Raw genomic sequence first — 14,803 nt, 5'->3', positions numbered from 1 at the left:
TGTAGGAAGATCTCAGCAGCACATGGAGGCAAGGCACAAGAAGGGTCCCATGCCTCCGTGATACTCTTCCTCTTCCGTGCCATGTGCAAAATTGAGGAAGTGAATGCCTTGATTTCAGTTTGGGGGGGAGTTGACTCCCAGTCAGGGACCGGCACTCAAGCCTTCGGGGACCGGCAGCGGTCCAGGGACCGGTGGTTGAGAAACACTGGACTATGCATCACTTTGCTTTCAGCTAAATATGCTGATGTTGAAAGCTACCATTTGCTTTCTCCTTTATAGATTGCAATACACACAGGTAGGCAGCAATAACAGAATTTCTCCAAGTATGGAGTTTAATCACAGCTTTGTATTCTCTGGATTGGGGTGGGGTGGAAAAATCCTTGCCAAAGTATGCAGACTACTATGCACATTTGGACAGAATCCCTAATGTTGCACAGTTGTATTCTGCTTCTGGTATGCACTGAGAGGGGTAAGGCCAGCTAGTGAAGCCCTGCTCCTGGCCCACTTTAAGGTCCATGGAGCCCTGCCCTAGCTTCATAAATTTCCCCGTATTGTGGTCATCTGGGGATTTTAGTCCAAAACCAACACTTTCTCCACTACACTGCACTTAGTCTTTCAGACATGGGTTTAATGGCACATTTTATCCAAGATGAATGAGAACAAACATGTAATTATTTCTATGCTGTGTTACCAAAAAGATGCCCAGTGTTAGAAGGGAGAGAATATTTTGCAGGAGGGTCCCAAGCTAGAGCCACAGTGTGTGAAGCAAACCTAAAAATAGCTCTGTGGGATCAGACCAAAAGGACCATCATGGCCAGCATCCTACTTTCTACAGTAGCTAATGTGATGCCTCCAGGACATGCACAAGCAAGATGTGAAAGCAAGCTGCTCCCCAGTAGCTGCTATTCAGTAGCACATTGCCTTTGAACTACAAGGTACCTGTAGCAATTATGAATAGAGACTTCTCAATCCACTTTTCAAGCCATCTAAATTAATGGCTGGATAGCAGTACATTCCATCAATTAAGTATGTGTTGTGTGAAAAAGCAAGTGTGATGAAGTTAGAGGGACACCAAGCAAATAGGCTGCCGTGGTATAAGGTGCCTGGTCACATACCCTACCCGACCCCACCTCATCCCATTTAACAACTGCCAAAGGCTGGGGAGAGCATTAGCTCCAAGGAGTGATGCTGGTAACAAAGAAGTAGCCACAGTTTTTGCCTCCAAAGCTTCTTTCAGACTTGTTCTCAAAATTCTCCACAAGCAACAGGAACCCTGGGTCCTTTTAGAAAGTCTGAACAGTAGAAAGAGGCTCAATTGATTTGCTTTCACGTTTATTTACCATTGCAATTAAACACGATGTTACAGAAATTTTCTAGAAAAGTTTGACAAGGAAAAATGTCAGATTTCTATTATTAAACAAAAACATACTTCGGAAATCCAGAGCCACCTAGTTTTTCTTTGAGTCTTTCATGTCTTTCTTTGACTGGGTTTTGGAATGTGCTTTCCTTTCCAAATCTTGCTGTATTTCCAAAGGAAATTCCTTTAAGTGTAAGTTAACACAGGGGAGGCAGAATCTTTTTGAGTAGAAAAGACTACAGTCCTGAAAGAACAGAAAGGCATTGAATAAATGTTGAGAACACAAAAACTTTACATCCACTCTTCAACATAAAATATAAAAACATATAGCCCCAGTTCAGCTAAAGGGCTAAGTCTGACTGCTTTCAATGAAACCTGAAGTTACTTAAAATAGGGACTTTAAAAAATAACTTTGCATGACTAACATGCGGGATTGTAGCCAAGATGTATAATTATGCAGGCTGGTAAGTACTACACATGCCTCTAACTCCTTAAAAACAGCAAGGCATCTTCCACTCCCCGCTCCTGCAACAGGAGATGGGGGAGGAGAGGGAGGGAAAGGCAAAATGCTTATACTCTCCCCTGCATCTGGGTAGAAAGTGCCAGGAATGCTCCCCTCGCCCCACTTGCTACCACCCGTGGAACAAATAGCCTTGTGGACCAAATGGAATACTGAGTGCACATCTCCTTCCTGCATGCTGCAGTTTCTTGGGGTTGCAGGTGGGGTGATCTATGCACAGAGCTTCCATCTTCTCGCCATCCCCACCAACACCGAAATTGAAGACAGAAACTCTGCTGACTGCTCATCTCTTTCTCTAGCACTCTAAATCTGTCCATCAGTTAGACTACACCTAAGGATGGAAAATCCACGCACCCTTACTTTGCCCAAGTGATGACCACTCCAGCTGCCTGGGCTTGTTTGGATTCCAGGCTATTTTCTGTTGATTTCTTTTTTCTTTTTTACATTTTATATCCCGCTCTTCCTCCAAGGAGCCCAGAGCAGTGTACTACATACTTAGGTTTCTCCTCACAACAACCCTGTGAAGTAGGTTAGGCTGAGAGAAGTGACTGGCCCAGAGTCACCCAGCTAGTATCATGCCTGAATGGGGATTTGAACTCGGGTCTCCGTGGTCCTAGTCCAGCACTCTAACCACTACACCAAGGTTCCTCAGTCCCAGTTTATTATATTTGTTTTTCAACCAAAACATAAGCCCCACTGAGGCATTACGTTGCCTGTGCATACAGGCCCTTGTACGTGTTTGTGTGAATGAGGGTACACACATGCATTTCTGAAGTGAACTTGGATTCAACCAGAAGGAAATGCACTGCCATATTATGTTGAACATGATGGGCAAATAACTGTACATGCATACAGATCCGTGCTTCCCTCTGTGCACACAGTCTGCACATGTGTTGAACCCTATGGTGCCAAGGAGTTAAAGTGCAATACAAAACGTGGTCGAGGAAGGAGGTTCCCAGCTGGACGTAGGCACAACGGAGTGCTGCGGGGCAGCTGCTTCTCCTCCCTCGGATGCTCTCAGCCGTCAGAGCAGCTGGGGGCAAGGGGCACAGCTGTTTCAGCTGAAGTTGGATTGAGGCCCAAGGGAGTGGTACCCGGCTAATTGTCATGGGATTAACCCAATACCTCAAGGGAATCTGCAAGAATGCCCTTACGTTCAGGTCCTGCTTCTTTGGCCACTGTTGGAAACGGGATACTGTGAAGGGTGTGGTCAACCACAGGGGATTTCAAAGTTCTATAGGACATTCATAGTTTTGTAATAGTGTAGAGCAGACTCTGCTGAGTAGAGAGATCCAGCAGGGCACTACATATGCACACTCTCTCTACCCCCCACTATTACAAAACTATTAATGTCCTATATAACTTTGAAATCCCCTGTTGTGACCACACCCTTCACAGGGAAAATTCAGTGTGTGGGAGTTATGATGAAAGAGCATATCTGTTACACAACTTGGGAAAGTCAGTCATTTTCCATGTTCTTAGGAACATAGGAAACTGCCATATACTGAGTCAGACCATTGGTCTATCTAGCTCAGTATTGTCTTCACAGACTGGCAGCAACTCCTGCAAGGTTGCAGGCAGGAATCTCTCTCAGCCCTATCTTGGAGATGCTGCCAGGGAGGGAACTTGGAATCTTCTGCTCTTCCCAGAGCGGCTTTATCCTGAGGAGATTATCTTGCAGTGCTCACACATCAAGTCTCCATTCATATGCAACCAGGGCAGACCCTGCTTAGCTATGGGGACAAGTCGTGCTTGCTATCACAAGACCAGCTCTTCATAATGCATTTCTTACAGCAGCCTTAACACAGTTTCTTATAAGGGAAAATTTGATAGGACACCAACTGCAGAGTCTTTTGCCCGTATGAGATCACTTGCAGAGAAACTTTGGGATCTGTAACATCAAAGCAACCCAGAGGACTGTATCACAAGAGAAGCAGAATAAGAAAATGTCTGGCACATACTCAGTGCTAAGAATCAGTGCCTTACAGACTGTGCAACATTCCATAGGTATTTTGTACATTACAGGAGCTGTTGTGTCCTCCAAATGCAAGTTTGGAGTGCACTTGTGCAAATGCCAACATTGTGTAATGGTGTTACACGATCATTGGCCATTGGGAAGAATGTCCATACAATCATATAAGTCCCTCATACAATTTCAGTATTTGTGTGACTAAGGCAATAGGTTGTAGTCCATCTTCAGTATAGAGTGGAATTTCAATGGTCTTTTTCAAAACACTTTTGGCATACCCAAAATGCCAGGAAGGGGGAGAATTTTCCTAGGAAGTTATCAGGGTGTGTGTGTGTGTGTGTGTGTGTGTGTGTGTGTGTGTGTGTGAGAGAGAGAGAGAGAGAGAGAGAGAGAGAGATCATCTTTAAACTGACTAGATATTGCTCTACTTGGGGAAAGTTTCTTATTTTTCTAATATAAAGCAATGTGAATCATGGCATTAATCATGGCTGCCATGATTAATAAAGTTACCAGATTTCACATGATGGAGATAAATTTGTTTTTTATTAGAACACTTCAGCAAGACTGTTGTTTGTTCCAGAGGGATATGAGGTCTTGTTTTGTTTTAGGATAGGTCCACCAATTGCAGCAGTAAGATCCCACGCTCCATATCTCTTCCAGCACTGTTCAGGTGTACATTTTTTAACAGTCATTTCCATCCCCAAGAGAACTCTAGGAACATCAGTGCTGTCAGGGAGGGCAGTGGAATGTGAAGATTACTAAGTCAGACAGAACCAAGGCCACAGCAAACTGCAACTCTCAGGATTCTTTGGAGGAAGCTGTGTACTGTATACAACCAATATAAAATCTGTAATGTAGGTATACAACAGTGGCTGTTGTTGGTGGTGGCTATTTCCTGTTTCTTATTTAGATTGTGAGCCCTTTGGGGACAGGGAGCTATTTTATTTATATCTATGCAGACCACTTTGGGAACTTTTGTTGAAAAGCGGTATATAAATATTTGTTATATTTGTATACTCCCATATGCCCAGAAGCACTACCCTATGTCTCCAGAGCCAGATGGATGCCTTCTTTGCTCAGAGATTGACTGGAACTGGGAACTGTATTGAGCTGCACAGAGTTCTGGATTATTCAGGAACTGGATTGTGTTTTGCTTTGATTAGTCATTTTAATTCAAAACTATATAATAGGCTGGTACTAGTGAATGCCTCATGCCTACTCACTCCACCAATGGTTAAGTTCTGCTGATGTCATCACATATTAACAGCTGAGGAAGAAAGAAATTATGCAACAACCAGGAGTGCATCTGCTGTCCAAAATCAGATTCTCTGTTGAGACAGAGGGAAGACCTCACATACGGTCTTGTGCTGCTGTCAGGAGGATGGTCCAGTGAAGCAGGGTAGCCAAGGGCTTCATTTTACAGATGTTATAAATAGCTAGCCTTGGAGAAGGTCGGAAAAGGTAAGAGTAGTCTGCCACGAGGGGGAAGATACTCCCTTACCCTGCTTGATTTTATGTCACTAAATCATGCCTATGAAACCAGCAGCAGGGGTAGAAATGCATCAGGCATCACATGCTACTTACTGTGCCAACACACACGCACTTGCAACACAAACTACATCGAGAGCCAAGAATAAGGAATTTGCCCTTGTCAGAGGTGAATGGATCCTTCATGACATAGCTGTCTTCTAAGAGGCTGGGAAGGAATAATTCCACATTTTAAAGATACAACACAGAGAAACCACAACTAAGCAATTCATCCCCACATCAAATGAGCAACTAATATTTAAGAAAGACTACATTGTCTATTAAGCAAATGATGGAAGGGGGTAGATGGCCATGCCCTTGGAGGTCAGACTGAAGTCCCCAGGACACCAGTCGCCTTTCCCTACCCTCTAACTTTACTATTCTTTGAGTATCCTCCCCGCCCAAAGTTTTCATGTATGTCTTTCCATTATCAAAAGCCTCATATGTAAGAACTATAGTAAACACAGAAATTGGGGGGGGGGGTAGGGGTTTAAGAGCCACAAATCCCTTCCTCCAGGGGAACATGCATTTGAATTTCCTTAGGCCCAGGAAAAACTCAGAAAGTTCGAGTGTCCTCTGGAGTGCTTGGCCTGCAACTTGTCAGTGGTATCTCTTCATTCTGAATAATGTGGCAAGAACTGGTGAGTTGGAGTGGCCTAGCAGACAAGGAATTGGACTTTGCTCTGAGACCATATATTACACCATACCCCACTCCCTCCTATTGCTGGCCCATTTCTCACTTATTCACAAACACCTCTGCTAAACTCTCTCTCTTAAGGCCCTGAGAGTCACAGTTGCAAAACAGTGTTCTAACAGCGCATACTAATATGCCCTGAAAAACAAACATTAACATTAAAATGCTCCCCAACCAGGCTTGCTGACCATTATGCTTTTGCTTGAGTCACTGCTCTGGCCTTGCCTTCTGCCAATTAGAAGGGCAATTTTGCCACATCTCAGCTTTACCTGCAATTGAGTGTATTAATCAGTCCTAATGCAGACACAAACACACACACAAATTACTCCCAGAGGCGAAGGACTTCCACACTAGACAAGGGAACTCCTTCTTCTACAATAATGAGAACATTGTCCTAGATGGCTATGGACCCAAGTCCAGAACTGGATGTAGGCAAGAGGGTGTAACCTCATCTGCCATCTAAACCATGAGCTGGTCTTGTGGTAGCAAGCATGCTAAGCAGGGTCCACCCTGGTCTGCATTTGAATGGGAGACTATGTGTGCGCACTGTAAGATATTCTCCTTAGGGGATGGGGCGCTCTGGGAAGAGCATCTAGATTCCAAGTCCTTTCCTGGCAGCATCTCCAAGATAGGGCTGAGAGAGACTCTTGACTGCAACCTTGGAGAAGCCGCTGCCAGTCCATGTACCGTATTTTACGGACTATAAGACGCACTTTTTCCCTAGAAAAATATCCGCCCAAATTCACGTGCGTCTTTTACTTGTAACTGCGTCTTAAACTTAATCTTAAACTCGTAAGCCTGGTTCGAGGGTGGTGGGCTATCCCCCGGCAAAGCCTGTACCTATGCTAAAGTGAAATGCAACAATAAATAAAGGAGGGGGCGACCCTCTATTAACCCCCCCCCCGTGCCGCTCCAGCTCACCCGCCGCAGCTTGGGCCATGGACTCCTCCTCCTCCCCCGACGAGCCGGTGGCCTCCAAGGATTGAGGAGCATGCTAGCTGCAAAAGCCCTTCTTCAAGGCGCCTGAAGGCCAATTCAAAGTGGCGGCCGTCGCTCTGCGCGCCCGCACGCACACAGCAGCCCTTCTTCAAGGCGCCTGAAGGCCATTGCAAAGTGGTGGCCATCACTCTGTGCCCGCACACACACAGCAGCCCTTCTTCGGGGCACCCGCTGAAGCAAGGCTGAGAGTCCTTTCCTGGAGCTAGCAGGACTTTTGGGTACACACCCTTGTGTTACCAATCATGGAGAAAACGAAAAGGCATTCATACAATGCAGGATTTAAACTCAATGTGATTAAATACGCTGAAGAACATGGGAACAGGGCAGCAGAGCGACACTTCGGCCCTCCACCGACAGAAAAAACCATTCGCGATTGGCGGGCTGCTAAGGATGAACTAGAAAAAATGAAGAAGACAAAATGTGCAAACAGAGGACAAACTGCAAAATGGCCTAAACTAGAAGATGACGTTCTGAAATGGATTCAAGGACACCGTGAAAATGGCATTGGAATTACAACGAAGATGATTCAAATACACGCACGTAAGTTTGCGCAAAAGTGTAACCTAACAGATTTCCGAGGTGGAGTAGGTTGGTGTTATAGGTTTATGAAGCGCCATGGGCTTAGCATGAGAAGCAAAACCAAAATATCGCAGAAAATGCCACAAGAGTATGAAGAGAAAATGTTGTCTTTCCATCGCTTTATCATTCTTCATCGAAAGAAAACCAGTGTAGAACTAGGACAAATGGCAAATATGGATGAAACTCCTTTGACATTTGATGTACCGAGTAACAGAACCGTTGCCACAAAAGGTGATAAAACTGTAACAATTAAAACGAGTGGGCATGAAAAAATGCACTACACTGTTGTCCTTTCATGTTGTGCAGATGGCACTAAACTTATTCCAATGACAATTTTCAAGGGCAAAACAATGCCGAAACCATCTGAGATACCGCCAGGCGTAGTTGTTCACGTACATCAAAAGGGTTGGATGGATGAGACTGGTATGAAATTATGGATTACCAAAGTGTGGGAAAGAAGAAAAGGCGCTTTATTGAAGAAGAGTTCGCTGCTTGTACTAGATCAGTTTAGTAGCCATTTGAAAGATTCAGTGAAAGAGAAATTAAGGGAAGGAAATACAGAGCTGGCTGTTATTCCTGGAGGACTTACATCACAACTGCAACCTCTTGATGTCTCAATAAATAAACCCTTTAAAGTGTATATGAGAGAAGAATGGAATAAATGGATGATGGATAAAAATCAACATCAATTTACTCCAAAGGGTGCTTTAAAACGACCTTCAATCAAACAAGTATGTGAGTGGGTTAAACAGTCGTGGTCAAGAGTGAGTGAAGCCATTATTGTTAAATCTTTCAAGAAGTGTGGTATAAGTAATAGTCTCGATGGCAGTGAAGATCATTTTCTATATGAAGAGGAGGAGGAGGAGGACGATGACGAAGAAGAAGAAGAAGTGGGAGGGGGGAGGAGGAAAGTTCAGATGAAAGTTTTCTGGGATTTTAAAGGTCTGATTGGTTTTATAAATAATGGCAAATGGTGTTTTTTTTAGTTTGGCTTTGTAAACTATTGATAACAGTTTAATATGTTAAAACTCTGAAAAACTGGATTAAAATTAAGGTGCGTCTTATAGTCTGTAGCGTCTTATAGTCCGTAAAATACGGTAGACAATACAGAGCTAGATGGGCTAATGGTATGACTCAATATGAGGCAGCTTCCTGTGTTCCTAAAGCACGGCCAGAATAACAGCTCATCACAGGGGCTAGGTTCCTGCATGTAGGCTCCTACACGCAGTTCTTACCCAGGGACAAAATCCTACTGAATTCCATGGGATGTCGTTCCATATAAACCCGCCAGCGTGGTGTAGTGGTTAGAGTGCTGGACTAAGACCGGGGAGACCCGAGTTCAAATCCCCATTCAGCCATGATACTAGCTGGGTGACTCTGGGCCAGTCACTTCTCTCTCAGCCTAACCTACTTCACAGGGTTGTTGTGACAAGAAACTTAAGTATGTAGTACACCACTCTGGGCTCCTTGGAGGAAGAGCAGGATATAAAATGTAAAAAAATAATAATAATTAAAAAAATAAAATAAAATAAACATACTTAGGGCTGCAAAAGCAAATCTTTCCAGCTCTAAGGTTAATGTGTGCCTCCCATTTCACTTCAGGAAAAAAGTCTGCCTCTACTTCTAGAAGCCTGGGAAACACTCGCTTTGCTTAACTCTACCACCTCAACATCTTCCAAGACATTTTGTTCCTCTGCTGCTGTTTTATGAGCTCATCCAAATGAGCTTGATTTTTCCAAAGGACAATTCTCCTATTCCAAATCCGCTCAGAACCACCTGCTCGCTACACCTGCTTCACTGTAGCAGACACCAGATGCTGAATGATCCCAGTCACCAAAATAGATACTCTCACTCTTAAACCAGTGACTCTAGGTCACAGCTGAGAAGCCATTACAGGTCACTGGTGGAGAGAGGTGGGAGAAAAGAGTTTTTGTTCAGCCATTGGCAGAGATAATTTCTGTTTTATTTGCCCTTTCTAGAGATGTAAAGGTGGACCCCATTAAATATCAGGCTCCCCAGAAACATGCATCAAAGATATGCTAGCAGTAAAGTGTGCCAAATTTACAAGTCATTCCTGCATCTGTAAATGTATAGGATCAACTTCAGAACTAGTTTAACAGTAATTCTCCAGGAAACTGTAGGGGCTAGGAATCTCCAACGGAGAATTCTCAGGGGACCGTCCCCAAAGGAGAGTTCTAGCATTCTTTGGCGGGGGTGGGGGAGTGATAACAATTTAACTGGTCTAAAACAGTTAAGTGTATAGCGCAGGGCGGCTCAACTTCTGCCCTCCTGCTAATGTTGGCCTGCAACTCCCATAATCCCTGGCTGCTGGCCACTCTGGCTGGGGATTATGGGAGCTGTAGTCCAAAAACAGCTGGGGGGCCTAAGTTGAGCAGGCCTGGTATAGCGTAAGTTCAATGGCCAAAAAAACTGCCGGTTTAAGATCAAAGTTAAGGCTATCTTAATCTGGCTCAGGCACCAAAAAGCCAGGAAACTAGAAGCAAAGACTGATGCCTTTACAGACATGCCGCACGATCAGTAACAATGTTGTGCAATGTCACAAATTGTGCTCACTTACAACTTGCCCTCCATACACCTACACTTTTTCTTGGTCTGTGAGGCCCAAATTAAGATGGGGAGAATGGAGTGTCTGGCACCATCTAACAGAATATTATAAGCAGATGTGCTTATCGACAGAAAGCTTTTAACACCAAAAATGTTCTCTGCTTCAGGGAAATGTGCAGCAAGCACACCTAACATGGAGACAGCTTGCCTCTGCATTCACGTAATTTCACTCAATATAACCATCCCACACCTCCACCTCATCTGTTCAACTAATATCCTTCAGTGACCACTTAATGTTCTTGCCTTGCCCAGTAGCAGCTGTTTCACACACTGCACAGTAACAAACCCAGATTGACCAACAAGTGTATGCTCAAAAGGAAGACAGCGCCAATCCCAGTTCTCTGATAAATGTACCTGTATGATAATTTCCAAAAAACTATAAAAGCACATATAGACACACCTCTAAAAATCTGTCTTTAGATGTATTGTATACTAAGATTATTTTAAGTGCACGTAAAATAATCTTAGGTATACTGTACATCTAAAAATAAATTTGATAGTTTTTAATGCTCCATAAGACAATTTGTAGGGGTAATTCTTTCAGAGAAGTACAAGTATTTGGGGCCTAGTTACATGGTTGACAAGAACACATAAGGAGCCCATTCTCACAACTGAGAGGACTATTGGACAGGCGGCGGGGAAGGCCACTTAAATTTACCTTCCTTGCAGACGACCGCTCCTCTGCTACTGGGCACGCTCACCTTTCACCCAGACGATCCTCCACTGCCCCAGGCAGCACAGAAGGCCGGGATGCGTCGTCCCGGCCCCCAGAAATCCCATAATGCACCGCAAAAGTGCACGGTGCATTTGGGGGGATTCCTGCAGTGACGAGTGGGCACCCATCACTGCTACAGAGCCAGTGCTGCACATGACCAAAAAAAACCAAGGCTAAGGGAGCGCTCATTCCCTCAACCTCACTTAGGAGGCAGGTTTCACAATGGAGTTAGGCAGCGCAGGCCCACCGGGATCGGATACTGGCAGTTCTCACGCACAGTCCAACCCAGGCTGGGCGTCCCTGGCCCAGTTTAGGCTGCACGTGAGAACAGCCTCATGAGCTACAAAGCCTGACCTCTGCTTCTCTGCTACAAAGCAGCATAAGTGGGGGCACGGATGCTTAACTTCTCCCCCAGCTGCTTTTCCCCATTTAATCCAGCTGAGTGAAAGTCAGTTGGGGACGGATGCTGCAGGCAGGGGAACAGTCAAGTACACACACATCTGGCCTCTGGTTCTGCTCAGCAAATCATACTCCTTTGCAGCAGCGAAGCAGTGCCCACCCCCATACTAGACACCAAACAGTCCTTTGCCACATTGCATTAATCACAGTGCTCCTCCCATGATGAAGATACTAATATTACTGCAAGACAGAGCACAGCAAATGCTATGCAGGTAAGAGACCCATAGAATGTAAAATATACTTACACAACAGAGTAGATATTGGGTGGTCTCTGCCCAAAGTAGCTGTATGGGGCACTTAATCCACACAGCTCACATTCAAAAGTGCCTTGAAGCTGGGGTTCTTTGCTGGGCTCCATATGGGAAATCTGTAGATATGAATACAAATTGATATGGAATACTGTGAAAACTTGTGAACAGAGGCACTAACTGATCTTCTACAGCACTGGTGTATAGAGCGGTCTACTTGAGCTGTGGCTTACATGCCTACTGAACTGTAATGCTACATTCATAATAATTTGATGGTCAAAAAACTTACCAGAGTTATCTCATTGTGGCTCAAACTCCACAGGAAACTGGGAAATTGGAACCTAAGGCTGATGCCTTGACATACCACATGGTCAGTAATGATGTTGTGCAATGTCACAAATTGTGCTCGCTTACAACTTGTGCTCCATGCACCCACACTTTTTCTTGGACCTTGAGGCCCAAATCAAGAATGGGAGGATGGAGTGCCTGGCATCAGCAAAGATACCTATGTGGATCCTCCATGTGGGTGCACGGAGGGCCGGTTATAAGCAAGTACAATTTATTACATTGCACAACATCATTACTGATCACATGGCATCAGCCTTAGGTTCCAAGCTTTGTGGAGCTTGAGCTACAATGAAATAGCCTATAGTTTTAAAACAGCAAGCTTTTGACTGTAGAATTTATGTGGTTTGTGAAAAGAAAATTCATTGTTAAAGTGTTTGCAATCCAATGCTTTCCAACGTTTATTGTTGATTCTAAAGAGGCAGTGAACTGCGTTATATTTTATGTATTTCCAAAAGAATTGTAGTATATTCTGCGTTCTAGTAGAGACTTACAGTTATCACTGTGATATATCACAGTATGTGTGTATATATAAGTCACTTTGAAAGTGTGCACGGAATGCTAGGAAGCATAGCCCTTCCCAGCACTTTCTCCATAGAACTCTGTGGGGGAAGGTGCTAGGAATGACTACACTTCCCAGTGTTCTGTGTGTGCCTTCCAAAATGAATGCCATTCCTGGGTTGAAGAGGTTCTTGCACAGGTTCAGTGCCGAATCAGTTCGGATGAGGTCCGAACTGGTTTGGCACCGCAAGCAGGGGAGCAGAAATGAAGAAGAAACAGAAGAACAGGCCGTTACCTGCTCTCTGCCGCATGCAAGTTCCTGCTACAGTGGCACTTGTCCCAAGAACCTGCGCATGGCACCGGGATGCACATGGATCTTTAAATATTACTTTGAATTTTTAAACAGGTTTTTTTAAAAAAACACTAAAGATCACTGACCTATGAAGTTTTCGCACTGTAAAAACAAAGAGTCAGTTTGGATGAGCATCCAGAGGCTCATGTGTTGAGGGCAGAGACTCAGCAAGAAGACGCCCACCCTGATGTCCTACATGGGTCCTTTAAAGGGCTTTGTAGTGCACATAGAATCCATATTGCTGACGGGTTGAAGCTGAGACAAAAACGCAACGGCTTGCACAAAGCTATCTGGGAGTTCGTCACACAGAGCCAGAGACTAAATGCTCCTTTAAAAAACTTTCTGCACTTAGAAAGTTAAGGTACTTCAGCCTTATTCTCATATTATGTTCAATATTCATACAAATGCACAGTATAGACAGCTACAGATTCACATGTTACATTGTACACAGCTACAGCAGCCCACTTCTTATCTGTATCATGCACCTGCGGGGCCTGTACCCAGGGTCACTTTTAAAATGAATGCAGACACAGACATTCACACAAAAGCATGAACGAGTGTTATTTATTATTATTACTATTGTTTACACAGTCAGACAGGTGTTATTGACTGGTTTGTTTTATCCAGACATCGAGTCCTTCCCAAGGACCGTGGATGGCTGAATTTTATTATCAGTGTTGTTGCTGTTATAGATATCGTCGCAGAATATAGGCTGTTCCCAGTAAAGCTGCTTTTTGTAATTGGCTGATGGTGATTTCTGTGGCCCCTATGGTGTTGAGGTGCTCTTCAAGGTCTTTTGGAATTGCACCTAGGGCGTCAATTACCACTGGGATTATTTTGGTCTTCTTCTGCCACAGCCTTTCAATTTCAGTTTGTAGATCTTTGTATGTATGTTGTTGTTGTTGTTATTCAGCCCCTCAATTTATCAAAGGACAGAAGACCTCTCTAATCTGACAACCTTTGAATTGACGGTTTACCAGCATATGCTGACTCTGGTAATGCTTAAAATAAATAAAACACTTTAAAATTCATATTTAAAATAAACATACTTTGGATGCTTTCAATTTGCCAACAGCCATTTTTAGAACAAAGAGATTAAGCAGTGCCCTATTTCACACTAAAATCCATTTTGATAAAATACTGCTTACCTATCGCAGTTTTCTTGTCAGATCAAGACTGGCAGACAGAACACCAAACCTAATCGTATTATTTAAGCCAACCCTAACTGTTGCATATTAAGAAATATGTATTAAGCAGGCAGATAGATTCATAATACTGGGGCAGCGATGCATGCATATTTGCTTGGAAGAAAGCTCTGTGAAAACCAACAGTACTTTCCTCCGAGTAAACTTGTACAAACTGCAATACAGGTACTTAAAAAGAGGAAGTGCTACACTCGGTTGGAGAACGTACCTGCATTACTAAAATGCTGCAAATAAAATCCGCTTATTAACATGCCACATTCTGCGTTGATTGTTGTTTTAAACGATCAACATTGAGCCGACAACTTCCGTTTTCATAGGCACCCACGTGGGCTGACGTATACAAATTCGTCTAAATCCCGCCCACCCCGCTTTTAAAGGAGCGGGGGAGAAATGTCTGCCCTTTGTGGCTAGAAAACTTGTCATCACGTAAGTGTAGCTGCTTTTTATTGATGATATACCTGAGTTTCGAGACACTGCAAAACACGATCCCGTACACACACCCTTCGGAGTATTTTATCTTATCATCTTAATCTTCTTAATCTTATATATATACTTGTTATTTCTCTAAGAAGGGCCATGCCTGGATCTATATACTTATTTCTCGAAGACTATTTATCTATCTGTCTCTTTATTTCTCTAAGACGGGTCATGCCTGGATGAATGGGGATGCCTCATGGAAATCTCACGAGAGCCAAGGAACTCTTGCAA

At 43.9% G+C, this 14,803-nt stretch overlaps 1 protein-coding gene across 2 annotated transcripts; it reads right to left on the bottom strand.

The window, feature by feature from the left end:
- Positions 1–1,315: 1,315 nt before the first annotated feature.
- Positions 1,316–14,455, bottom strand: CDPF1 (cysteine rich DPF motif domain containing 1). 2 transcript variants are annotated; one of them, XM_053253666.1, is made up of 4 exons: positions 14,304–14,455; positions 11,690–11,811; positions 5,431–5,542; positions 1,316–1,601 (listed from the first exon to the last, which is right to left on the bottom strand). In XM_053253666.1, exons 1-4 carry the CDS (start codon positions 14,307–14,309, stop codon positions 1,449–1,451), a joined length of 393 nt encoding a protein of 130 aa, XP_053109641.1. In that variant the 5' UTR covers positions 14,310–14,455; the 3' UTR covers positions 1,316–1,448. The 2 variants fall into 2 exon arrangements, with proteins under 2 accessions (XP_053109641.1, XP_053109642.1); XM_053253667.1 differs by lacking the exon at positions 14,304–14,455 and adding an exon at positions 14,039–14,287.
- Positions 14,456–14,803: the final 348 nt, after the last annotated feature.

This window comes from Hemicordylus capensis, chromosome 5 (assembly GCF_027244095.1).
Source record: "Hemicordylus capensis ecotype Gifberg chromosome 5, rHemCap1.1.pri, whole genome shotgun sequence".
Lineage (NCBI taxonomy): Eukaryota > Metazoa > Chordata > Lepidosauria > Squamata > Cordylidae > Hemicordylus > Hemicordylus capensis.
This window is presented reverse-complemented; position numbering and strand designations above follow the sequence as displayed.

What these genes read in the sequence shown, in the direction of transcription:
- CDPF1 (XM_053253666.1), bottom strand. An exon ending in CCCAATATCTACTCTGTTGT is followed by an intron (nt 5,543 to 11,689) that starts GTAAGTATATTT and finishes ATTCCTTCCCAG; the next exon opens with CCTCTTAGAAGACAGCTATG. An exon ending in AGTGCGTGTGTGTTGGCACA is followed by an intron (nt 1,602 to 5,430) that starts GTAAGTAGCATG and finishes CTGTTCTTTCAG; the next exon opens with GACTGTAGTCTTTTCTACTC.